Source organism: Melozone crissalis, unplaced genomic scaffold (genome assembly GCF_028551555.1).
Source record: "Melozone crissalis strain CALT ecotype California unplaced genomic scaffold, PUWL_Pcris_2 ptg000081l_1, whole genome shotgun sequence".
NCBI classification, from domain to species: domain Eukaryota; kingdom Metazoa; phylum Chordata; class Aves; order Passeriformes; family Passerellidae; genus Melozone; species Melozone crissalis.
In genome coordinates, this window is record NW_026535858.1 from 15,542,900 (window position 1) to 15,570,275 (window position 27,376).

At 43.9% G+C, this 27,376-nt stretch overlaps 1 protein-coding gene across 1 annotated transcript in view; it reads left to right on the forward strand.

Moving 5' to 3' along the window:
- The window catches only part of COMMD1 (copper metabolism domain containing 1), a 66,985-nt gene that overhangs the window by 38,093 nt on the left and 1,516 nt on the right, over positions 1 to 27,376 (forward strand). The window contains exon 3 of the mRNA XM_054290346.1: positions 24,154 to 24,302. Within this exon, the coding sequence (XP_054146321.1) occupies positions 24,154 to 24,261 (108 nt within the window). The 3' untranslated portion in view covers positions 24,262 to 24,302. The remainder of the gene's footprint in view (positions 1 to 24,153; positions 24,303 to 27,376) is intronic.

Below are 27,376 nucleotides of genomic sequence, written 5' to 3' on the forward strand. Positions count from 1 at the left end.
ACATTTCTGTTCATCATCTTTTCCTGTCCTGCCCCTTGATCCCTCCAAAACCACACGCACCGATGCTTTGGGTGGCAGCCTTCTGCTGCCTCTTTTGGGAGGTCACACCATTTAATCTTTTTGTCGCCAGTGCTGAGAAGGGGTGAAAAGAAAGGGTTTGCTGTGAAAGGGATTTTTAGTGAGGTATTTGTGTCCTGTTAACTCGGTGACATTGTAACAGCTGTGCCTGTAACATTATCCTTAAGTAAAAGCTGAGAGTTTGCTGATTGTTCCCCTCCAGAGCTGGGGTGGTGTCATGTTCCCTCCTGTGTCTTTTACACTTTGACTTCTCAGTTTTTAAAACAAGAAGGAAATTCAAGGTGAGTGCAGTTTTTGGTGAGGATTGCACATATATAAAAGTTGTGATACAACTAATGGAAATTTTTTTTCTATAGATTAAAAAAGAGGGAATTTGTTTCTCTAATGCTCTAAATGAAGCAAAATCTTCATCCACCAACTGATCATCTGTTGCCCACAGAAATATTTCTGAGTGGCTCTGAGTAGTTTTCTAGACTTGCAACCAAAGATGTGAATATTTCTGCAAAAACAATTAAACCTCTTTAATTCTGCTTTCCTTTCTCTTTCTTTTGCTTGAGACTGTTTTGCCTTTGTTAGTCTTTAACAAGTGTATTTTTATATCTTAAAAATATGGAATAATTTAATATCATTAAATGGAATAAATTTAACATCATACCAATATTTTTGCAGTGAGTACCCGTTACAATATAAAAGATTCATCATAAGGTTAATAAAATTACCTAGATATTCTATCTTAAAAAACAGTAGGAAATTGTTATGTACCCAGTTACTGACTGTGTGGTCTTTGGAGCAGGAGGGACTGGATTTGATAGCATGACTGTGTAGACAGCTAAAATTAAACCCAGGTTATTTTATCTTTTCATTGGAAAATGTCAGTGTGTTCTAAAAACCAACCATTTATTCAATGTTGAAGCCTCACCTACAATGGTAACATGAATTCCTTTCTGTGTGAGCAGGAAGCAGCCAGCACTATCTATGGAGTTTTTTCACCAGGGATAAATCCACAGGAATGCCTGCTGACCTCTGTGTCTTGAACTTGTAGCTTAACTTAGCCTGCTTTCCCTGTATATCCTGTGCACTCCTTGGGTGAGGGAGTTCCGTGCCAGGGAGCAGCCCTGCTGATACTCAGAATTCTGAAACTGCCTGAAAAAATGTACCAGGAAATACACAGGTCAACAAGAGGGAAATTGTAGTCAAGGTTTTATTGGTAATATTTTTAATATTCCTTTACAAGAATATTTGTTGTAAACCAGCAACAGTTGTGTGCCTTTGCTTCTTAGGAAATTTGTAACTATTTATCTTTGAAATTACATATCAGATAGTTCATGGCTAAGGGAAAACCTCTGTATTTCATTGTGTGGCTTTCTGTGGAAGGAGCTGTCTGGCCAAATCCTGCTCTATGGCTGATACCAACTTAAAAAAACTTCCCAAATCCTCACATTTTGATGTTATCAGCTGTCTGTGTTATCATAATGTTGCATGTATTGACATGGACAAAAAAAAAGAGCAGAAGATGGTGTTGAAGTGCTGAGCTGTGGCTGTTGGGTGCAGCCTGGTGAGGATGAGCAAAGTGTTTGGCTTTGGAACAGGAGAGCTCAGCCCACAGCAGCCAGATTTTAAAGTTATGGTTTTGTTTCTGTTCTTCTCAGCATGAGGAAAACTTTGTTTTTGTAGCGTTTCTGGAGAACAAGGTTAAATTCTTTCAGGACAAGTTCATTGTACCTGACCTGGAAAGAGGAAAAAATGTCTTTTATGCTTATCTCTAAAGTGTGTTTGAAATGAAAATTAAAGAAAAACAGTAAACAATGATGGATACAGGGCTATTTCTGGCATGATATTCTGCCTTCTGTCCCCTGTGCACACAGTGTAATTTATCATAGCATTTGTGCCTGCATGAGGTGAGTTCCACACCAGGCTTAAAGCATTTATGAATTACCTCTGCAGAATGATGTTTTGCAGGGAGTGCAGGGAGGAGAAACCCTTTTGCCTGGTGTTGTGGCAGCTGAGGGTCAGAGGAGTCTCTCCTCATTCCAGCAGGAAGATGTTTCCCTACAAATTCAGCTTTCCTAGTGGCTGGCTCAGTGCCTGGTGAAAGAGTAGAGGGGGAGAGGAAGCACCACAGCATCTCCTTCATTTTCAGGGTTTCAGTTTAGCACCTTCAGGCTTTTCTCCATGAAACCATGGCTAAAGCTCAGCTTGCCTTATGCTTTATTTCTCCATGTTCATGTGGGAAGGATCAAGGCTCCTGTTGTTTTCTGGGCACTGGATTGCAGCCCTTGTTGCAGTGGCTGTGAAGTCCCATCTGCCAAGAAAGGCTGTTTGTCTGGTGGAGTGCTGCCGGCCCAGCTGGGCAGCACTTGGATTGCCTCAGCTTTGCTGCTGGGCTGGGCTGCCGTCTGATGGAGGGCATTAACTCTCGAGATGCTGATGCCTGACTGTTTACAATTGGGTCCTTGAGGAAGGTTTTGGGGCAGGCTGTGTTTTCCCAGGGACAGGGCTTGTTTTCCCAAGGCGTTGCCTGCTGTCCTATTGCTCCAGAGCTCTGGCAGCTGTCCCGGGAGCCACCCACGGCACATCCCGGTGTCAGAATGCCCTGTGGTTCCTCAGCCCCGGTCACCTGAAAAGCTTTAGGGGCATTTTGTGACCTGAAGCCAAGCTCAGGGTGTGAACTCAGCCCCTCACCCCGGTGAGCTGATGTAAACCTTCCACCCTCACCCCGTCAGGGCCCCAGGCACGTTCACCGCTGAGGGTGGAAGGTTTACATCAGCTGCTGTTCAAATAAACTTAATTGGTTTGGACTTTGTTTTTTGGACAATACACATCAATTGTGAGGCAAGGCTTTTATTGGCAGTTACATCTTTGCTTTTCCCTCATAAAGTTACTTATGCACCAGCAGTCCTTTGATTTAACACACCAGTTTATTGGGCAGACACGTACTGTGATCTCAGGTTACCCCTGTGAGATGTCCATCACCCATCCCTGAGCTGCTAAGCTTCATTTTCTAAGAGGGGATTTTAATGAATTTCTGTTTTATTCTAAATGGAGGTGCCTATTTCTTAGAATACTGTTTGTTACTTTAGTGCTATATCTTATAAAATACAGAAATAAATAATTATTACTGTTGTTCAGGAAATCTGGAATTCATTGCATATTTAGAAAAATACTCTGATATTTCATGCTTAGTTGATGACTAAGCTTTGCTTCAGAAATAAATGGTAATTCTTCAAATAATACTTGTTCTTAGAATTAGGTAAGAGTGGGTACTCTTTGTCCTAAAGGAGGGAGAAATTGATAGTGTTCAATATTTGTCCAGCTGTCTTCCCACTCCTCCCATAAGTTCTTAAACCATATGTAAATAATCACTTACAGTCCATTTTACATTGTTTTAATTTAAGCCATCTCTGCTTGCTCTGTAATTTCTCTTAGAAAAAACACCTATAACGAAAGTTTATGTGACATGTTTGGCATGAATAAACCATCAGGTTCTACTAACCTTTTAAACCTTTTTATTTAACTTTTAAAAACACTTGGGAGAAAAACAGATTATTCAAGAAAGGATGGATTAAGGAAAAGCCTCATTAAGGTCATGGTCTTTTCCTACATTCACTTTGTATTTTTCATAGTCATCTGTTACTTAAAATATCTCCAGGTTTGGGTTGTTCTGGAGTTTATTTGGAATGCCTAATGACAAGCTTCAGAGGGAATATTTGTAATCCTGTGCCTTGGGGGGAGTGTCAGCAGCTGATAATCCAGGAGCAGGAGTTCAGCATGAGCCTGGGGAGTTGCTGACTGTAATTCATCCTGCACTTTCACCTACCTGAAGAGATGAATAACCATTTTCTGTCCTTCCTTCCCCATACTGTACAGCTGAGGCTGCTGCACTCCTCTGCACTGCAGCTCTCTCAGAAGCCTGTAGGTTTGGTAGTTCTGAGGAAAATGGAGGATAAACCCACTAATTTTGTTTCTAGTTCCTTTGGCATGCCTAACGTTCAGAGGATAAGGAGGGAATGATGCCTTTTAAACTGGATCATTTGTTTTGGTCTTAAGGGCAAGAAGCTATTTTTAGAGCTTTATCTGTGGTGTGAGTTAACAGAGGTGTTTTGAAGTTCAGTCCAACAGGAATAGGGATTGTTTTACCAGCAAATGTGAACAACTTTGTTTTGTAAGTTGAAGTCAGTGTTTAGTTACTCTGTCCCCATTTTTTTGTGGATCACAGTTGTGAGAAGATTCAGGACATAGATAGTGAGTGAAGCTGCTGAAACAAATGCACCCAGGGAGCAAAATTGAAAGGGCTTTGGAGATGCATTTTGCTTTTTTTCACATGGATTGCTGAAAATAATTTTGCTTTTCATGTTGCAGAATATGGATTGTTTTACATAACTTGCTGATGAGCTCATCAGTGTTCAACAGCATAAATGAATAAACCCAACCCAGATGCAGCATCAGCCTCAATTAAAACTTCATTAGCAGATTCCATAGACCTCCATTTCCTGCATTTTTTAGGACAAACTTCTTAAGAGGTATCAATAAACAAAGTTATAAAAGGCAAATGCTGAAGCTTTCTGGTGACCCTAAGCTAATTTCTTATGTGCAGAGGGGTGAAGTCCTTGGCTGGGACCAGGAGTGGCCAGTGGGCTGCAGCCCAAGTGCTCTTCTCAGATGAAACCAGGAGATTTCTCTCCTCTCCTCTCCTCTCCTCTCCTCTCCTCTCCTCTCCTCTCCTCTCCTCTCCTCTCCTCTCCCTTCCCAGATGATACTTTAAGGATAAATGTACTACCAGCCTGTTGAAGGTTAGCACACTGAGTGCTGTATTGATTAGGGTATTAAGTGCTTTGCTCTGTCCAGCTTTAACCTGTTAGATTTTCCAAGATGTGCAAGTAAAGGCTTAAGAAAAACAAGTAATTATTGCTAATTAAAGCTCCAAACTGGAGTAACGTTCAGCAGGGCGAGGCACTTGGACATCAGCATAGGGCATCACACTCACCCTTGCTCTAGTGAGAATATTCAAGCTTTGAATTAATCAAGGATGTAATAGCAGAAGTTTGCAGTCTTGGTTTTGATTTGAATCAAAATTTGGGTTGTACTTTGGCCTTTGATGGTTGTGGAAGGAGCTCTGGTTAGAGCTCTCATTTCAGAAGACACAGTGTAAAAAACTGAAAACCAGGAGAAAAGCCTTTGTCAGGCAAGGTGCTTTCCTCTGTTCTTGATGGCTGCCTGAATGGCATCCCTTTAAAAAACCAAAAAATTGAAATACAGATGAAAAATTCCTTCGGACTCCAGGAATAATGTCTGGAGTTGCAGATGGGAGCCAGTCCCATTGCTTTAACTTCTGATGTTTCTTCTGGTCATTAATGATCAGCCCTCTCCCAGCACAGGGAGCTTCAAAGGTCTTCAAAAGACACTGACTTTTCCTTATTTTGGGTGGGAGGAGGGGTAGGTACGACTGCTTGCAGCCAGGACATCAGTTTCTAAGGTGGCAAGTCTCAAATGCAGTTTTTTTTTCTGTGAATTTGGGGATCTGAAAGATTCCTTGGTCCTAATCTTGGGTCTTTCACATCCTCTCACCTTCCTCTGAATTTTAGGACACCAAGGCTATCTTGCAGCTCTGAAAATTCATCCAAGCTTGAGTTAGGCTGTGAGCTGCCTGCTTGTATTGATCTCTTGCTCACCAATGACTTTAAAACAAGTCAATTTACTTAAAAACAAGTCCAGTTGTTGTCATCTGACAGAGGAAATTGATTTGTGTGGGAGGCAATTGATTTGTGAGCTTCTTCCCTGCTTCTTTAAAATGCTTTTTTTATTTCAAAGGAAAAAGTGTGGATTTATGGGTACTGTTATTAATGGAAGGTAAATACATCTAGAATTCATTTAAAGCTCACTTTGAAGGATAAAAAGCAAGTGTCACACGAGCATTTATGCAAACATTAAAGCATCACCAATATAAACATTCATAGGTAGCATCATCTCATCTCAAACCTTTTCAGGGTCTTTTTTCTTTCAAGAAGGAACTATAATGGTGTTTTTGGAAACTGGATTATAGACTAGACACGTTGAGCAAGATAAAATCCACATACAACCTGGTTCTCTGTAAAGCTTACGCAACAGGTTTGCAGCCTTACACAAACTGTTCCCATGCTGAATGTGATACAGCTTTGTATAACAGGAGTCTTATGTCATCTCTGCAATTTTATAGCAGAACTGGGTAATCCATGAACAGAACAGAAAGGGCATTAGAGCCTAAATGGGAGGCTAATGACTGCTGATGGATTACTGAATGTCAGGTTTTGAAGCTCTCAGCGTGGTCGCCTGCCCTGTGAACTGGAGTCTCTTTCAAATAACCAGCCCAGCTCAGGCATTAAAGGAAGAGCTTTGCAAGAACTTCCTTGCTGCAACGGGATTCACATTATTGAATTGGGCATGTTTGCTTTCTTGTGCAGACCACTCAGGTACTGCAGAACATAAAATTCTGGTAATAAACCCAGTCCTTGATTAGATATTTAAAGTGCATGGTTGTCTTACTGTTCTCCTCATAGGAGTGGGGTGCTTTGTACATTCTTCCTGACTGTGCTTTCCTAAGCACTTCAAGCCCATGACAGGTTAATTTGAACAACTTGTTGGGTTGAGGAAGAGGAAACTTCCAAGAAGCAGGTGAGAAGGATCTCAAGCAGAGCAATTAATTGTCGTGGCTCTCCTCATGCAGTCAGAAGTAGCAGCTTCCTGGTGACCCTTTCTCAGGAAGGGGAATCCAGGAGGAGCCCTCTGCTCCCCAGCCAGACATGGTGTTTTACCACAGGGAACCAAACTCCTGAAAAGTCTGATTGTGTTTCAGGCTTTTTCTGATAACAAACCTTCAAAATCATGCTAAGGTATTGAAGCATATTTCTGAGACAGATTTTCTTTAAAGGCTGCTTCAGATTTTACTTTCCCATCCTAAGTTTTGTTGCCCTTCACAGGAAGTGTCAGAGTGCTCAGTTATGTGCCTTGTCATATCTGATTGTTTGCTAAAAGGAAAGAGAAGAAAATACATGCTAATTTTGATTTCTTCAGCCAGAAGCCTTTGGTGTGTGTTGGGTAATTATGTCTGTTGTAAAGGTTGTGAAGGGCAAGAAACATCTCCCTCAGCAAGAAACATTTCTGTTTTCACTTCAAAGACTGCTGGCCTGTTGTGTCACCTGTGAAAGCATTTGTACTGATGGCAAGTTGTCTTCTCCCCAGAGTGAAACTGTACCTCCTTCCTTTACTGTGAGCTGCTGCACTTGGTATCTCCAAGGATGGACCATTCCTCCATTCTTCCACTTCTACACCATATTTTCCCCAACAACCCTTTTCCTACTATTGTTTTCTTTTTGCTACATCTGTTCCTCTTTCCCACTTCATGCAAAAGCACATTAATCATTAACATTTGTACCTGTGGCTGAAAAATGGCTTTGTCAAAGCTGCTTTTCGCTGAGCTGTAAATATTGAGCAGCATATCCACTCGTGCCTGTGGGACAGCACTTGTGTATTAGGTGCTCCAGGTTTGCATTTGTGGGGTAGTGGTGTGTTGCTGCATGCTCTGGGATGCTCAACCCATGGATAACAGGCCCAAGAAATGAACAGCAGAATTAGGGAGAGAGGGGACATGACCCAAAATGAGTGTAGCACATGCTGGTATTAAGCCCCCTCCTATTTAATACAGCCTTGGGACAGTGCCTGTAGCATGGGAGCATCTTTTTGGAGTTGTGAAACCTGAAATATTTTGCTGTAACCTTTGGCTGTGTCACACATGGCTGTCTCTAAAGCAAAAATTTTGGTTTGGGGGTTTGTTTGGGGTTTTGTTAAGGGAGAAAAACAACCAAACAACTCTGTTTTGCCCTTCATAGCTGAAAACTAAGAGGACAGTGATTAGAGCTTTTACCTACGACAAAAAAATTAGGAAAGCTGCTTTTCTGGCCATTTTATCTCATAGCAATAAATCTCATTGAGCTGAGTGCATCTGTCCATATGGATGTGGCTATTCTGAGACTAAAGAACTTTACACAGTGCCTCAGACCTAGGTGCCAGGCTCTCTTTGCTCCTGCAGTAGTTATGTTCTGGTGGGTGAATCTGTAGACATCAAATAAAACATCAAATGCCAGCCCCTCATTATTGTTAGATCAATGGGTGTTAGCTGGGGGAAAGTATGGTGATTCATTTTTTAATGAAAAGAAAATGTCTTCAAATGTTCTGTTTCTGGTCATACAGTCTCTATTCAATGTGTTGTCTTTTGAAAGTCTAAGTCCAATTCTAACCACTGTGGGTTTTGTTATTTGAACTTATTTCCAGCATCAGTATCTATCCCAGGCTATTATTTTTATATGCTTAAAACTTGTTTAAAAATAAAAAGTAGGTAGCTTGGAGTTTAATGCAGCCAGGTCAGTAAATATTAGTAATTTTTCAGCATTTCTAGCTCTCCATCCTCCCCATCCACAGCTCCTGAAAGGGATCTCTTATTTTTATTGTCCCTTACAGATGAGCTTATCTCAAGTTATTATACCCATTTTAAAGGGGTGAGGGGAAGGTCCAGACAGCTGTTACATCTTCATCCTGTTCATGAATGATCCAAAGAACAGTATCCAATTCCTGGAAGCTCTAGAGCTTCGTTTTTCATTTTGACTAATTGTTTTTTGGAAATAATGAGCAGCAGTGACTTCACAAATCACGGTCTCCTGGCACCCAGATCATTAATGACTCACTGTATCTTCAGTAGCAGTTAAAAATATGCTTTTCCACACTTTGAACAAGTCCTGGTAGTTTTGCTCACAAAGGAAGTGTAATGTGTGGTGGGAGTGAGTGGAGATGTATTTCCTTATCATTTTCTATTCATGACCATTTTGAGGCACAGAATCCAAGGCAACCAGAAACCAGCAAGAAAAGAGGGGATGCATTTGAGGTCTGGTCCAGATGAAAAATACTGTCAGGAGTGGGTTTTTTTGACATGGCCAGTGACCTTCTTGCCTCCCCCTTAATTCCTCTGCAGTGCAAGGACCACTTCATATTTTTGAGGCTCATCTGCAGTGGGAGCACTAAAATGAGTCCCCTGTTCTGGAAGATTTTGGCTTTTTTGGAGATTTCATGATGGAAATTTCCTCAGACACGTTCTTGAAGAGCAGTGCTGGGGGACAGGGGAGGGAGGGGAGTGCATTATCCACCTGGGATAACCTCTGGGAGAGGTTTCTAGCAGGGGAAATCCCTTATGGCTCCTCTCAAGTGCTTCACAGGCAGCTCCATTCTCATTCCTACTTGTTTTTTCTTGTGAGGGCAAGTGATGTAGGGCCCCTGGCTGTCTGAAGTGCAGGTGCATCCCTGAAGTTGCTGCTGGGGATTGGCCCCTGACTCTTTCCAGCCCAAGGTCTGTGACTGCACTCACCTTGGAGCTGCTCTTGGGAAGATGGTGTGATAGGAAAAACACAGAGAGGTTGAGAAACAGAAATCCAAATCTGGTGTTGTCTGTCCCTATCTTATTGTTTAAAATTCAGCCTGAAAATTGTAATAATCCCTTTGCAGTAGCACAGGATTCCGAGAGTGGATTCAGTGTTCCTTCTGGAAAGCACCTCTGGGATGTTTTTCAGCCAGGGTGTGTTGTTCTGGTTCTATAACACACCCAAAATGTGTTAGATTTCTTTGTGTGACTGCCTGGCTTTCTTTAAAAGTATAATGGAAGTTACTGTTTTGAAAGTTACTCTTTTTTTGTTGCTTTTTAAGTGCAGGGGATGCTCGTGGTGCCTCCCCTGCTTTGCTGCCACAAAACACAAAAATCCCAAACCACAACCAAACACTGCCTCTGCATTGGTTTGAAATGAGGAGTCTGTAATGTCAATTTAATGTATTTCATCAGCATTTAATTACAGTCCTTTGTCAAGTGGCTGCATACAGAAGTAGCACAAACCCATAAAATGGCAATGCTGAGTTCTCTTCAAGAACTTGTTTATTAGAGATCCAATCAAAGGAGGTCAGACATGCCAAATTCTCTCCCTGGTTATTTCAGGAGCACCATAGTACCAATACCTTTTTCATAACTCAGGCTGATATTTTAGAAATGTCTTTACATCTCTACAGCTTATTTCCAGAAATGTTAATTGGGCCTGTGGGATGAAAGGCCATTCCAAATGTGAAGCTGCTTCCCAGCACTCTTTATCTCAGCATAATCCTTTTCTCCAAGGAAATTAAGGCCCATTTTATAATATCCACTATATTACCAAGCCTACAGCAGAGCAGAGTGAATGCAGGGAACCCAGCATGCCACCTTTTTTCCTAGAACCTTAGAGCTGTTTATCAAACTTCGTTTTGAATTTCTGAGCAGGTTTGGCCCTTCTGAAAATGAAACTCCACTTCTGGCTTTCCCTCAGGCAGGGAGCAGGCAGGTCCCAGGGGTGCTGTGCCTGCACAGTGTCCTGGGCTCTGCTCTCCCTGCAGATGCCTTGGCAGGCTCTGGGAATTTAATCCCAACAGTTTTGGAGTGGATACAGACAACAGCTAGCATGACTTGAACCCAGCTTTGCTAATTAATGTATGATTTTTTTAAAAAAATCTCCAGAAGGGAGATGAAATGATGCTTTTGGAGAAGCAGTCATTTGGGTATTGTAAACACCCCTGAGCTCTGTGTGTGTTGTAGAGGCTTGAGAAGGAAGGGAAAACCAGGGGTGCAAGAGTTGGCTGGTCAGTGAAAATCCCTGCCAGGCATTCAGCAGGGGGTCAGATAAAAGCAAGCTTAAAGAATGGGAGGAAATAAACCTGAGAATTGAATTATTTATTGCTGCTGCAAAATATGTGCTAACTCCTGTCTCCTAACATTAAAGAAAGATGTAATAGGCATGGAAAGATGTAATAGGCATTAGCAGGGTCAGGAGAGACATGAAAATCCTGCAGGCAGGCAGGGAAGGCAGACAGACATTCCCTGTTCTCACTGGCATTTTTGCCTTTATATGCAGACCCCTTTTTTCCTACTAGCCCTCCAAATAATCCAAATCTTTCCACAGAGTTTCCACTGCCTCCCAGCCCTTTCACAGGGCTTAGCTTCCCAGGAGGCAGGGGTTTGAAAAGCAAGATATTTAAACCAAACCCAGCTATTTTTATCACAATGCTGTGCAGTTGTCCTGGCTTTGTTAGCACCTTTTGGTCACGAGGGCAGCAGGAAGAGCAGCCATTGGTACAAACCCCTAGGCGTGGCAGGATAAAAAAATCCTGTGCAGTGTTTTGATGCTCGAAAAGAGAAGAAGCACATGCATTTTAGAGACACAGGTCCATTCACAGATTTTACTGTAGTTCCACTTCAGGACAGCTGTCCAAAACCAGGCAAGAGCATTTGGCATTGCACATCATCCTCCCCTTGCCTGCTTCTTTAGGAGTTGTGTAATGCTCATTTTCTCCATCTCATCTCCCTGCCTGAAATCACAGCAGCATTCTGTTTTCTTTTATCTGAGAGCTGCTACGTGACTTCTTCTCCCACTCAGGAGCTGCAGAGAGCAGGCAGGGGTGGTGCTGGAGACAGGAGTCGTGTCCCTGTGCCCTCCTGGCCACGGTGTGCCAGGCCAGCATGAGACCCACCAGGTAATGTCCTTGTGCTTAGGTGGGTCTCCCAGGAGGAAACCTTTAGCCTGATCCCAGGAATGGGGAGGAGCTGAAATACATTTTATTTCTCACAGCCCTACAGCAGTGACCTTACATCTGCCAAGGGGAGCCAGTCACAAATGGGACATTTTCCTGCTCCAGGAGAAGCAGATTTACCACGAGGAGACACCTGCCCACTCTGCTGGAGGCTGGTCTCCAAACTCTGGGTGCAGGCCCAAAAAGACAGGTGGAGAGTAAAAAAATGCACAGAGAATAAAACTGCTGTTGTGGAGAATAACAAAACAAAGAGACTTCTCTGCTCCAAAGGCACAGAAAGCTAAATGAGCCTTTCACTCATCTCCATTTTCCTCAGGAGAAGTGGTTAAGGTCTTTTATTGCCTTCTTCTCCCCTCGTTCACCATGAGAAAAAGAGACAACTAATTAAGTATCTGATGTGGAAGAGCTGAAGCCTTTCTTTGCAGAGGTATCTTTGATTCTCATGTGTTTATTTTCCTATTCAGTTTTCCTATGCCGAGTGGATTGCTTATTAATTGTTAACTGACTGCTGTGCAACTCAGTTATGGAAATGATTTCTACTTCAGTACCACTTGCCCTTGATTGAGAATGGGAGGTCAACCAAAATTAGATAACTTCTCTTCAAACATTTTATCTTTCTGGAAAAAAATATAGTTCAAACATGATGCCTGTCAAGAGGACTATGAGGTTCCAACCTTAAAACAATCCTTGTGGCCAAGCTGGTTTGGGGATCAAATTGAGAATTGGTGTCCTGATTTGTCCTGATGAGACCTTTAAACAGATTAATCCAGGTGTGGGGTTGAGTGTAGGCTCTATTGCCCACATTCATTTCTAGAATGAATTGTGAAATCCCAGATTGAATAAAACAAAGTTGTAATTTTAACTGAGGCAAGGGGAGCTGTGTGGGCAGAGCAGGCAGTCCCTTGGCTGCAGTGAGATTCTGCTCAGGCAGAAATGTCCTCCCACGCTCGTCCCTTCAGGGTTGCACCTCCAGCTTCAGCTTTCACTGTGAGCCTTTGCTTTTCACCTTACACAAGAAAAGAGGCTGAAAAAAAAGAAAAAGAAAATGGAGTTGTGTATTATGCAGCAAATAATACCAAGGACATGTTCTGTGGTTTAAAAAAAAAAGGCAAAGAGAAATGCAAATCTGGAGCTTTTCCTGTATTTTCAGAAGAGAGCTGTATTCCTCTGGTGTCTCCCTGCTGGCACACAGTGCTGATATTTCTGTGCATTTGATCTGAAGGTCACTGAGGTCAGTGCAGAGATTCTCAGTACCTTCAGCAGACTTTGCACCACACTAAGCAGGAGCTGCTGTTGTGCTGATAAATCTGAGTGTGATGCCTGTCCCAGGCTGTGGAACAGCAAGAGCAGCAGTGCTGGAGGGGCTGTAAACCAGGCTGGACTCTGAACACGTGGCTGCCCCCTTTGCTGTGGGAGCTTTCCCATGCTGAATTGAAAGACAGCAGTTTGCATCTGAAAGTAATGAGGAAAAAATACCTAAAATTATTTAGACTGTTTTTTTTGTTTTAGTTTGGCTTTTTTGTCCCCTTGTAAGTTCACACACTCAAATGGCAGAAAAGAAACAAATACAGTTATTTTGGTCCCACTGAGGAGACGTGTTTGCAGTGGCCACAGAACTCTGAGTAGATCCTTTTGTCCTGGTAAGTTCTATTTTCAGATCATCAGAAAGGCTACGGATAAATGCCGTAAAAGCAGCAAAAATAAACAGCCTGTTTGGTCTGACTGCTTTGTCTTGTTAAATATTTTAAGAAGGAAAGCCCAGCTGAATGCATGCTGGACTGCAGGCATATTTTCAAGCCTTTGGTACCCTGTTTATGTATTTTTAGATGAGCAGTTCTGCCCAAATGCCAGTGACTTTTCCCCATCCATTTCAAGGTGTATTTGCCTGTAATTCCAGATGTGTGGGATCAGTGTGCCAGGAACAGAGGGATAATGTTTCTGGGAGGAGATGGGGATGCTGCTGGGGGTGTGTGTGCCTGTCTGTTGTGCCTTGTGTCTCCTTTCTCTGATGGTGAAATGCCCTGGAGCAAACGGGTGCCTGGCATTGCTGCTTGCTGTGAGCAGGGCCAGGAGAAAAGGGCTCAAACAGCTGCCCTTCAAAAATTATTTTTGAAAAATGCTATTTTGTGGACACAAAACATATTTGCTGTAGCTGGGTCATGCTGATCCCAGAGCTTAGGTGAAGAACATAGGGACTTTTTGAAATGGGGCTTTTTGAGGGCATTACCAGTTGCCATTAAGACACATAAATCAGCAGAGGGTTTGCATGGCCTTTACTCACTGTTTGCAAGACTTGCAGCAATCAGAATAAACACCTTTGTACTTTTAGTTCAGCTCTGGGTGTTGAAGCATTTCAGCAAGAGGAGCCACCTACCCCTCACGTGCTCTTGTTTCTGGCAATCCAGGTGCCACAGGGCAAATGTGCAGAGTTCAGGAAGGAGGGATTTAAACATATCTTATTCTAAAATGCTGTTTGAGAGTAATTCTAATATATTTGGTCTCTTCTCTGAGAAAATCAGTTATGGCTTGACTGATGGCTGATTGGAAAGGAAAAGCCAAGATCCTCTGGCCTTTGCCATCAACAAGAGCCAGCATTGTCTGCTCTCATGGGAAGTAAATTGTTTTGGGGTTGCAGTATCGGTGATGAAGAGAGAGACAGGGACTCAGTGTGGTGGTCAAATAATTCTAATTTATTGTGAAGTAAAAATGCTTATATAGTATTTTAGGAAGGCTAGTAATGTTTTACTACAATGGTTGAGTTAATCATCACTTAAACTTACACATTTTAAACATCTCTTGCTTGCAGAAGTCTTGATGCCATTTTCTTTTTCTGGTAAGTCAGTCTGGTTGAATCTTCTTGCAATCTTGATTTAATCCTCGAAGTTCTGTTTGCTATTGCCAAGGCATCCTGTTATCAAAGCTCTTGTGCTAACCACGTCCCAAGTCCATCATCTGTCTTGTGTCCCAATATCCCAGTGTTACAGAACTATAGAATTACTTGGGTTGGCAGAGGATGTTCATTTCTACTCAGCTTTTATATTTGAGCAGGATATTAATGGGTTCCTGAGTCATTTATGTAACACATAAACATGAGAGAGCTGTGGAGGAGCAAGAGTGATCTGCCTTGGGGCTGCTAACCAAATTATTCAGCCTGCAAGCCAGCAGTACTCTCAGCCAGAAAATGCCAGAATCCCAAGTCACAGCCTCCTAAAGGTCAGGAATTCTCTGCTCAGGTTTTTAGTGCATTCTTTAACTGTGGGATTATTTCTAAATGTAGATTACTTTAACTGTGTTGATGGTTTGGTATAAAAGTAATTTTTACCCCCCTGAATTCATTCTTGTTTTCCTGGTATTGTTTATTGCAGTAACAAAGAGGAATGTGGTTGACACTGATTTGATGAAATAAAAAGTTACATTCAAAGCACAGAAATTTCCATGTGTCCTTAGGAGTTAACCAAGTTCCTGGTCTTGGGGATACCCTGTTACAAAAACATGCCCCGGTGGCAGGGAGGGTTTGATGCTGTGATAGGGTACTTCCTGAAACATTTAAGAAAATGGTAAATAATAACATACAGTAGTTGAAACTTTGTTCTGAGAAAGTGTGGGGGGTTATGATAGAGTGATGTTTGATTTTAATTTTTTTGCCATGCTGAATGATTCCCATATTAGGTAATAGGTAAATGTAAATGTGATGAAAATCAATTCCAGATCTAAAGAATGTTCTCACTAGAAAAGGTCGATTTAGTGTAAAAACAGAAGATGCATCAGTAAGGACTCTTGTTCTTAGACTAATTTCACACTGCAATTAAGAGCTACAAGACTGAAAAAACAAAGGCTAGCCTAGTTATTGGGACATAAAACATGTATAAGGAAAGCTGTACACTGATATTTCAGCTCCATGAGCAGCCTTAAAAACACCAGCCAAACAAAACACTGCACAAGAAAACAAGGACAGCTGTCAAACAAGGTAGAAAAATGTAGAACATCAGTGAGGAAGGGCAGTTACCCTCTGAGGTCCCCTGCAGAGGACTCTGAGAGGAGAGCACCTCACCTTGCAGTGAGAGGCTCTGTCAGTGGAGAGCTGACACAGCAGGCAGGGCTTGAATAAGTGATGATGGAGCTTTCTCATCGCTGGTACCCTTGTGAGAGAGCCTGATGCCCTACCAGAAATGGAGGGTTTAAATAGTTTTTATGCAGTTTTCCATGTAATATATATAACTGTAGAAACTACATATGTATATATTCTTATATAGTTATATATAGTTTTTATTTTAAATTTAGTTTTTAATACATATTTTGTTTCAAATCTCACAGTGAACAAAGGTAATTTAATATGCTTTTTATGCTGGCTTTATGTGCTTCCGTGTACAGTTTGATGAAGCTTGCAGATAACACTGGTTTTGCTTGGTTTTGGTTTTTTTTTCCTTTTAAAATCTCTTCATGCATTTCTTAGTTAATGATTTTAGCTCTGCTTACACCTTTGTTTAAATAGCAGCTGGCTCAAGAGCCAGGCAGAGTTGCATACCGGGTCTCCAAGACAATGTCATTAGCCTAAGCAGGTTAATTGATTTATTTGGTATGCCATCACACCTACTTACCTCAGGCCAGCCAAGCAGCACAGGAAAAATGCTCCTGTTAAAGATTAAACATTCCACACTCACTGTTTTAGGGTTTGAAAGAGGTGGAGCTCAGCTGTGCTTTCAAAGATGCTGGAATTCAAATGGGAACATTTGGTGTGCTTGCTTTGACAAACCAGTGTCTGGAGGGGCACAGAGGGGTCAGAGGAGTGACTGCTTTTGCATTGTTTTTTAGAAACAGTTCAGATACAGAGAGGTTTCACTTTTCATTCCTGCAGCAGGAGTTAGATCACAACACTTTCTGTTCCCTGTCTCAATTCCATTCCTATCTCAGAACACACAAGTTCTGGCAGTGCCTTTGGCTGGGATTACCCAGCCCTGTGTTCAGTGGCCTTCAGCTATGACCTGCTTACATGGTCAGTATTTCCCAGGCCAGGCTGGATCCTTCCCCAAACTGCTTTGGGGGGAGTATGAGGGGAAAAAATACTTTTCAGGTTCTTCCTTAAATATAATTTTTTTTTCTTTTTTTTTTTTCTTTTTTTTTTAATTTTTTCATAGGAAGTGCTGTAACGCAGGGGGCAAGGGGGTTTTGAGGAAAAAAGCAAATGGTAAACAGTGGAAATAGTAAGCTCAAGGTGACTGCTAGGTTAGAAAGGTGCCTCTTGATGCCCTCATGAAAAAAGAATTGCCTTAAAAGTTTAGGATACTCTGAATACCCCAAGGTAGAGTTTTGTCCAGCAGCTCAATTCCAGGAGGATTTAGCCTAAGCTGAGCATGTTCCAGAGTGCAGGTGCAGCATTGTACAGAGTCAAACCTCCACCACTCCTCAGTGAGGGAGAGCCATGAAGGGTTTTCTGTTTTGAGAAGCCCCTGTGACTGCAGCAGGTTTTGTGGGGTACCCCGAGCCTCAGGTAGCTGGAGGTGTTGGAGGAATCAGGTGAGCAGGCTCAGCAAACAGCAAGTGATCAGGTGAGGCCACACAAAAAGTCACAGGCATGACCTTGCAAAGAGTCATCCATAGATGAGAATGAAATCTGCATTTTGTCAGCATAACCAGGTCCTTTTTTGTGCATTGTGTTGGTTCCAGCAGAACTGTGGCTTTTCTAACCTTTCCTTTCTGACCACAGCAAGCTGCCCTCAGCTCTGCAGGGTTTGCCTCCCCTGATCAGCCAAGGGTCTGAGGGACATCCCCAGGGATGGAGCAGTGTCCTCCCAGCATCTGTGTGAGCACTGGGTGAGCAGAAATCAGGGATCACTCATCCCAAACCTGGGCTGGACACCCTGCACTTGTGCTTGCACACTGTGGTGGGAGGGTTTTGGGGGGAACAGTGGGTAGGAAACCCCTGGAGTGATGAGTCTGTGCAGGGGCAGCACACAGGGCAGGGCACTCAGGGTGGGATGTGGGGAGTGCATAAGGTCAGAAACCTGAAACAGGTGTGAATCAGTGTGATTTTTTTTTTTCAACAAAAAAAGAAATTGGAAGGTTTACAGAAAGCAATGAAAGTTAATATCTCCAGTCTGAAAGCAACCGAGCCATATAGGAAGAGGCTTTCATAAAAGTATTGTCCTTTTTGTCCTTTTTTTCTTGTTAATTAATAAGAATCACGTTACTCTTGTTAGCTTTTTAATGTGAAAGGTATAAAAGCTACAGAGTATGCTACCTTCTAATTAGTTATACTGATTAAATTATGGTTTGGCTTTGTTTTTCTTCAACACTTGCTGAAAAGAGAGCTGCACCTCCAAAAGGCACAGGGAGCAGCAGGTTAAAGCTGCATCCAGAAATGCTCATTTTTCATGTAGGATATAAAATATGAGGTAGAATATTTTCAGGAGGCTGATAATGTAAAAGGAATGGCATTACATTTGCTATGCAGTATCAGGGATCTACTTTTATCCTTTGGAATTGTTCCATTTTCTGCAATCCTTAATCTGCTTAATCTATGATATTACAGGCTTGATGATACATTAAAAGTATTAAAAATCTGCAATGGAGTTAGCTTTTTTTTAAGGGGATGTAATAATAATTTGCTTAAGAGGTTCCTGGTTCATGTAATATCAAAGTAATGGAGAATTAAAAGGCTCTCACAGTTACAAATATTTGTGCTTTATTTTATACAGTATTATGGAAATGAATTGCACTTTACATTAGAGGTTTTGAAGGGCATGATTTTAGATATCTAGCAAAAATAGCTCTAAATTGAATTCAAAATAATGAACTTAGTATTGTCAGATATGTGGGAGTGTGAAATCAATGGATTGCAATTCGTTGCATTTTTTGTGGAATTATCAAGATTTTGCTGTCATTATCATATGCCCCAGCACATCTTGCAGAATATTAATGAATATAAAAATAACTTGAGAAGTTTGCAGTGGGATCACGATTGATGCAATGTGATGGAAGAATCAATGCAGCATCTCACACTTTCGTCATTCTGCATTGGTTTGGGGCAACTTTTTGTGGTTTTGTTTTCTTTTTACCACTTATCAGATGTGCCTAAGACAAGAATCTAAATGGCAAAAAATAAATTGCTCTCATAAACATGAAATATTTCCACCCAGTGGAACTACCCAGTTTAATATCCTATTACTGTGATTTTTGAAGAAGGAAATGCAAGCTAGAATCCAAGGTTTTTCTTCTTTTTGGACCATTCATGCAAGGTGGATGTTGTGTATTGTGACATTCCTGCAGCAGATGTTTGAGTGGGAGAGGGGATGGGAGAGAGCTCTGCACATGTGACAGGACAGGTCCCTCTGACCCAGGCAGCCCTGGGAATGGTGAGCACCAGGTGTCAGGGAGAGGCCACCCAGAGAAAGGTTTGGAAGCAAGTTTATAGGGCAGGGGTGAATTTATCAGGGTTTATTTTGTGCCACTGGGCAGCACAGTAACAAATTCCCACAGTAATGAGTAAGGAAATCTGCAGTGAAGGAAGGCTTCTGTGACAGAGCTTGGCAGCATCATTGCAAAAATGACTTCTGGATGTGCCTTTTCCAAGGAAAATGTGTCCTTGCACTGTTAAAAAGTGTCTAATTTCCATTTTGAATTTCTGGTTATGTTGAGATTTTGGGGGGCAGGGGGTGTGGTGTTTAATTTCTTTTCTCTTGCCTTTTTTGGTATTGGGGAGGGCATTTGGATTTTTTTTAACATCCCCTTCCCTCCCCCCACCCCGCCCCATTTTTCTTCGTTTTTCCTTTTTGTAAATCAAGATTTTCATTTGTGTGCCATGCAAGCCTGAGCAGGTACTGGCTCAGGCAAAACCTGCTGTGGTGCTGAGCCATGAGGATGGAGGCTCAGAGCTGACCATTACTGACCAGTGAACCTCATGGACCTGCTGGGATGAGTCCCAAGGACAGTGATGGAGATGTTGCCAGGGCTGGAGCTTTCCTGGTAACTCAAGCTGGGATAATTCCTTTACCTCAGCCAGGCTGAGACACTTTGGGTTGTTCAGCTTGGAGAAGACTCTGGAGAGAACTTAGAACCCCTTCCAGTACCTAAAGGAGGCTCCAAGAGAGCTGGAGAGGGACTCTGGACACAGTCATGGAGTGACAGGGCAAGGGGAACAGCTTTAAACTAAAAGAGAGTCAGTTTTGAATAAATGTTGGGAAGAAATTCTTGACTGAGGGTGGTGAGGCACAGTTTCCCCAGAGAAGTTGTGGATGCCCCATCCCTGGAAGTGTTCAAAGCTGGATTGGATGGGGCCTGGAACAACCTGGTCTAGTGGAAGGTGTCCCTGCCCAGGGATGGGCTTTAAGGTCCCTTCCAACCCAAGCCATCCTGTGATTCTGTGATTGATTTTCCTGCTGAAATACGATTACATTTATGACTTGGGATAATATTTACAGGACAGTCCCTGCAGGAGTTTTATTGGAATAGTATTTACATGGAATTAGCAAATTTGGAGGAAGTGGGAGAGTTGACACTACCAGATAAACCAGACTATTGGCAACAGCAGGTTACACCTAAGCCCCTGCAGGTGTTTTCTTTTACTCCAGAGAAGCGATCTCTTAACACTTCTTTGCAAAATTGGACAGAAAAATATCAGCAGTAGATTTATTCTGAAACAAGTAGTTTGTCTTTTGTGTTTAATTAATGCCTTGGAACCAAAATGACATTTGTTTGTGCCCGTGGGTGTTGCTGGGGGAGCTGATGTGCTGTGAATTCCCGGGCACGTTTTCTGTGTGCTGGCTCCGAGTCCCAGCTCGCTGATGCCTTGGGGACCAACTCCTTGTTTTGTGTCTTGGGGTTCAGCTCCTTGTTTTATATCTTGGGGACCAGCTCCGTGTTTTGTGTCTTGGGGACCAGCTCCTTGTTTTATGTCCTGGGGACCAACTTCTTGTTTTGTGTCTTGGGGTTCAGCTCCCTGTTTTGTGTCTTGGGGACCAGCTCCGTATTTTATGTCTTGGGGACCAGCTCCTTGTTTTATTTATCCCCCACTGGTGTTTTGGTGTTTCAGCCTATTTTGCTGGTAGTGGGAACGATCCGAGATTCATCTGTGCTAACACATCTCTGGTTTAACCCGAGCTCTGCGCTTGGGTACGAGCCAAGCCCAAAATGTCCAAAATGGCAGCACTTCTGAACTCTACTGCTTTTTGATTGGAATTCTCACTTTTCTTTTGGTTCTGTTCATAAAAAAAAAAAAAAAAAAAAAAAAAAAAAAAAAAAAAATAACAGAGGGGAGAGGCTGAAAATGAATGTGGGTTCTTAATCACAATGAAAGGTACCAGGCTGTTTTGAAGGCAAGTTTGGTGACATTACAGATTGGGGTTTTACATATGCAAGGAGAATCTTTAAATCTTTAAAATATCCTACTCTAAGGCAAAACGTGAAATAATAGAAGAGAATGAGATCTCTTCCGGAGCAGTGCGATTGCATTGCTGGCAGGCTCTGCAGAGCCCATGGCAGCGCTGCCTGCTCCGAAGGGATCGCACCCAAACCCCTCCAATCCTCCCACAGCCCCGGGAAGAGGCTCTGTGGGTGCCCAAATCCAGAGGCACTCGGCTGGCTGGCTGTGTTTGCACACAGGCACCCGGAGCTGATGCTTTCGCACCGTCTGAAGAGCTTTCCTGGTAATTCAAGCTGGGATAATTCCTTTACAAAGAACCCCTAATGATCTTACAAGCACCGCTGTCGAGTTGAGGCGGCTTCTAAGAGAGGGTCTGGCGCCTTGGCTGGTGGCTGTGAAATGCCCAGTGTTGTTGTAGGATCCTCCAGATCAAGGGGAAATGAATATGAATGCAGTGATATGCGAATTCTGAGGGGTTCCTTTCTCTTGTTCCAATGTAGTGGCTGAAACTTAGAAATACAACGTGTATCAAAGTTGCTAGAAAGCATTTTAAGTAGCTGGCCAAACTGATACAGTAGAGAACAATGGTAATTTTTTCAAGGTTTCAATTTGTGAGGGTTGGTTTTCTAAAAATACATGGGGTTTTTAAGTATAGTTACTGAGACAGAAAAAGTCGTGCTTCTTTTAGTCTCTCATATAAATATTTTTGCAGCACTCTGTTGTTGCAGCTCCTTGAAAACCCGGTTCAAGGCTGGGGCAGTTTGTGTTTCTTGGATGTTTTGTTTTGCAGCTCCTTTTTATAGCCCGGGAGTGAGAGGGGAGGAGGGGTGGGAAAGCGTGGGGGGACAAAGCCAAGGCGGCTGCAGGAAATGGGGATCCTTTCCCACACCTTCCTCTGGGCACCCAGCTCGGCTGAAACCCCGGCTCAGCCCAGGCAGCAGCAGTGCTGGGCTTCAGGACTTCTGGTCCATAACTGGTTTTGGTTTTGCTCTACTCCAGCGGGGCTGGATCATTTTTTAGCAGTAGGAAGGATCAGAAGGGATGCCTTGTTTCCTGCTGAGGATGAGCAGGGATACAATTTGTCCTGCTCCTGGAGGATGCCTTAGGGAAGGAATAAGGATTTCTGTATTTCATGGCTCCATCTTATTTTTTGTTCTGGTTTTCATGGGGGAGATAAACTAACAAAGCATTTGTATTTGTCCAGGCTTAGAGCAAATTGGGGAAGAATCCCCCAGAGGAGCTCCGGTGGGAAAAGCAGATCCAATCGGCCCCTCCCCCCAACTGGTCCGGGAGGGAAAAAATACCTCCTTGGAGAAAGGTGATAAAAAACTGTTTTTTAAACAATAAAACCAAAACAATATCAAACAATGAGACCCCTTGCCACTCTAAAAGAGATGACAAACTGAGGAAGCCCCGGGTTGTAGCTCAGCTCACTCAGTCTCTGATCAGTCCCTCCAGTGCTGGAAATGTCGAAGGCCAGGCCCGGCCCCGTGGGCGACAGGTGCAGCTGCCCGTGCTCCCCTGGGTGTTCAGTCCAGAGCAGGCTTCAAGAGGTCCAAAGAAAAGGGAATAAAACCACAGTCCAGGGAACTTCTCTGCCTCAGCTAGCTAAACTAAATAAAAGCAAAAGAGAGCTCTGTCCCGCTGTCTGTCCATCTGCAGACAGCACAGTCCGGAGCAGGAATATGTAGGTGGAGTGCAGTGCCTGAAAACAAAACTGTGTGCTTCTACTCTCCCCCCTTCACTCTCTGGAACAAGTCTTAAAGGTGCAAAACTAATTATTCAACATAAACAGAATGAGACGATTGGGGATAAAAGCATCATATAGTCAACCCAGAACAGCATTAAATAAAACTGAAGCTCAGTTCTGAGCAGCCTGATTTCCAGCCCTCTTGGGTCAGGTTTTAGGTTGGTGCACATGAGAGTGGATAACCAGACACCATCCAGCCCACATGGGAGAGGTTTAGCTGCTGTGTAGCTAAAAGAATGTTTCCTGAGTGCACTTACACTTGTACCAAGTGGCAGTGTCTTTGTGTAATCAAAGAGTTCTGTGTAATCAGTGTTTTGTTTTGATCAGCTTACATTCCTTTTGACTGACAAAACCTGAAGAGGGGAACAAAAAAAAAAAATTCCTCCTTATGCCTTAGGCCCAGGCAAAAACATCTCCTCCAGAAGTAGGTGCTCCCATCTCCTCCTGTGCACTCACATTCCCCTGTGATTAAGCCATGAAATCAGCTTTAGCAGGTCTCAAAGGTTGCATGGGCAGCCCTGGCCTGATTAAATCTGTGGATGGGCTCACATGGCTCGGGGTGCAGAGCTGTGGCTGGAGGCCTGAGGAGGCACCAGGAGCTTGGCCTTGGAGGCCATTCCATGGAGGAGCAGGTCCCTGCACGGCATGGCACTGCCACTCCTTCCCAAAGGTCAGGACAGGACCCAGCCCCTGGCTGGGGCACACGTGGAGCAATGAGAAGTCAGGTTACAGAGAGCTCTTGTCGGATGGTCTGTGAAAGGAGACTTGAAATGTGTTACAAATACTGGGATTATTTTGGGCTGGTGAGAAAAGCTGCTCCTCCTGCACGGGCTGTTGTGTGAAAGCCTGCTCTGGACTTTTCTAGTCAGGTCTGGGTAAGGTTGCTAAAACTGGGGAGATGCAGCAGGAGCTGAAGAGGCATTGGCTCTGCAGTCCCAGTTTGCAGCAGCTGCTCGGGGTAGGCTGATGCTGTCTGGGTCTGCTGTGTCCATGCAGAGTGGTTCTCTCGGCAAGGGTCTGGGTCTCCTCAAAGCCTCAGGGGTTAACTCATGGATTGCTTGAGATCTGACTTTTCCAGTGCTTCCTAATCAAGGAATGCTCTGAGACATACTCCAGGATTTTGTTCACACTTTTCTTATGCAGCCTCCTGCAAACCCATCTGCCTCAGGCAGGTCCCACCTGGATATTTATCACTGATACAAATTAGTGCTCCTAATCAGACAGGAAAATGCAAGAAAGTCCATGGACAAATGGAGTTAAGCTGTCAAATTCCTCAGCAAACTTCTGCACAGGGATCAAACATAATTGTTTTTCTCAAATATTGTTCTCTCTTCTTTTGTAGGAATCGGAGTTTCTCTGCCTGGAGTTTGATGAGGCCAAGGTGAGCCAGATGCTGAAGAAACTGTCAGAAATAGAGGAGAATATGACTTTGTTGACTCAGACTACTTAATCAAATAAAGAGATTGCAACTTACAAAAAAAATGACCCTTGGTACGTTTTCATAAATCCTATTTCAGCACATAAAATAGGGGGTGCTGGCTAAATCCAGATTATCACCCCAAGAATGGGCTACATCACACTGTGAAGCTTTCTCATCCTCTCCTCCCAACCTGTTTTCCAAGGCAGCAGCAACACTGTTCGCACAAAGCTTTGCATAATCGGGCCTTGGGGTGTAGCACAACTTTTCTCTTTATCTCCTCAGTCACTTCTGGAGTCTTCCAGATGCTGTGGGTGCTGAGCTGGATGAACAGCAAAGGTAAATTGGCTAGTTGTGGCAGAGGAGAAATGAGCAGAAGAAACAGGCAGATTAGGGGGAACTCATGCTTGTGCTTCCAAACCATGGATTTCATAGGACAAATCCACCTCTGTGAGCTGTGTCTGCTCAGAGTTGAAGCCCAGGGAAGCAGATGAAGTGCAGGGAGTTCAGGGAGCAGAGGCACAAACACACCTCTGCAGCTGCCAGGGATTCAGTGGTTCCCAAGGTTCCCAAGCTGGCTGCAGAAGCCAGGGGACAATCAGGGGAGCATCTCCTGGGCAATGGGTGGTGCTGGTGTTCCAAAAGGAACAGTCCTGCATGTGCAGAGCACCTGATCCAGCTCTTTGCTGGATGGTGCCTTCAAAGTGTGGGATCAGTGATCCTCATGGGTCCCTTCCAGCTGTGGATGATTCAAGAGGTCTCCAGGGAATGGTGACCAAAGCTGACAGAGCTCCAGGAGTGTTTGGACAATGCTCCCAGGCACGGGGTGGGATTTTGGGGTGTCTGTGCAGGGTCTGGATGATCCTCATGGGTCCCTTGCAGCTCTGGGTAGTCTGTAATTCAGGAGGTCAGGGAGGGTTTGGGCAATGCTCTGGGATTTGGGGGAAAAATTTGTGGTGACCTGTGCTGGGCCAGCAGCTGGACTTTGATCCTGATGGGCCCCTTCCTGCTCTGGATGATTCAAGAGGTCAGGGAGGTTGGACAACGCTCTCAGGTGTTGGGATTTAGGATTTTTGGGACTCAAAGATTGTTGTGGGTCCCTTCCCACCTCAAGGAGCATTTGGAGAAGCCTCTCAGGGACAGGGTGGGATTTTGGGGTGTCTGTACAGGGTCTGATCTGCTTCCCCAAAGACCATCCAGCCTCATCCCCTTCTGGCTCCTGGGCTGTAGTGGTGCAGCCCTGGCACGGAGCTACACGCTGTGTTTGAGGGGCCAGTGCTTTGTCAGAGCACAGCTGAACTTGGCTGCTCTCAGTCCTGCTTTTCATGCCTTGGTTTGACCTGAGAAAGCCTCAGATGGAACCCAAGGTTTCTTAGTGCCTACAGGTCAGCTCGAAATGTGGGTAAAGGAAAACGCCCTAAGGCAGCCTGAGGCCTTATCAGTAAAACACTTGTGTGAGTGAAGAAATCTGCCAGAGGCAGGTCAGGGGCACAGGCTCTGTACTGCCTGGATGGCTCCTGGCTGCTGCAGTGCCACATCTGTGCTGGAACACCCAGCTGCAGAGCAGCTGCTGCCCCTGCGCTGACAGAGGCTCCCAGAAGGGTTTCCAGTTCCCTGGGTTTCCCTTCAGGGCTGTGACCTTGCCAGCCTGGTCACAGCAGGAAGTGCCACCACACCAAGCTGGCTCAGCAGGAACTGAGCCTGGGCAGGCCAGCATTGGACAGAGCAGGATGGAAGGATCTCCTTGCAGCAGAGCTGCCTGGTGGTCCCTAAAAAGGTGACAATGCTGGCTCCTGGTTTGCTCTGTCGCTTGACTGGAGGGTGTGTACACACGTTTGGTTGGAGGCTATATTGCTTCTTGCCATTTTATATTTGCTTCATAAGCAACCTCCTCCTGAGCTAAAATTACATTGAGGGCTTGTACCAATATAGAGATGACAACACAAAATGTTCTCGTGCCATAGCTAAAGCTCCTCACTGCTTCTCCTTGAGAATTTATTGCTTGTGGAGTTGCCAGATTACACTTGGGCACGAAATCTCTTCAGAGCAAGGGAAGGGCACCTTTTCCCATCTGCCTGCTCAGGAGGGGAAACCTCCCTCCAGCCAATTTGTGTCCCTGCACAGGGAATTAACATTTCCTTTGCTGTGCCTGTCCCACTGCTGCCTTTTCTCTCACAGCCTCCTGGCTCTGCCCTCTCATCTCATGGGGCCCCCGGCACCTCTGTTACCCAGCTGCCTTCAGCTGATCCTTGTCAGAGGGGCTGGGCTCTAACCACAAACTGCTCCTCGTGCTGCTCCCTGAGTCTCTGGCTGCAGCACCGCTGTGAAACGAGTGCTTTGTGATTCTCTGAGCTCTCTGTTGCCTTTCTCAACTCACTTCATTCAAGTGCTTTCCCTGTTTTAGGACATATTTAAAAAAAAATCAGGGTCAGGGAAGGATCATGATCTTAAGTAGCTTGCACTGTGTCAAACATACTTATTGTTTTATTTTAACATGGTCAGAGGATAGGAAAATGTGCTATAAATGGAAATTAAAGAGAAACAAACTGGGAACAGATGTCAGGAAGTATTATTTCATGCAAAGAATAATAAATATGTGGAATGGCTAACAAGGCAAAGAGGCTGAGGCAGAAAGTCTAGGGGAAATTTAAGAAATAATTGGATACTTTCTTAGTTGAGGTCTGAAGTGGTATGTTTTTATGGGTGGATGCTTCTCTCTTTTCCTAATCTTCCCTCCCCTGGATACCTAACCATCCTCATTTCCTTCTTGGTGGATCTTTCTAAACTACTGTGCAAAACAAAAAAAAAGAAAAAAAAAAGAAAAAAGAAAAAAAAAAGCACTGAGGGTGTTGAGGACCACACTGCTCAGTCCTTGGTAGTCCCTGGGCAGCAGAATTGCTCCTCCTTCCCCAGGTTTGGTGTGGCAGGGGAGGGGACGCTGTGCTTCCCAGTGCTGTAATCCTCAGCTGCTGCTGGGACACGAGGGCAGGTTTGCTCCTTGGCAGGGCTGTGCCCTGCAGTGTTCCAGCCTGGTGGCCGCTTCTGGCTGAGCCTGGAGGGGACAGGGCCTCCAGTGCTGCTCTGCTTTGCTTCCTTGAGTGAAGGCACGAGCTCCCATGGCTTCTGTTGGGATGTCACTTGCTATCTG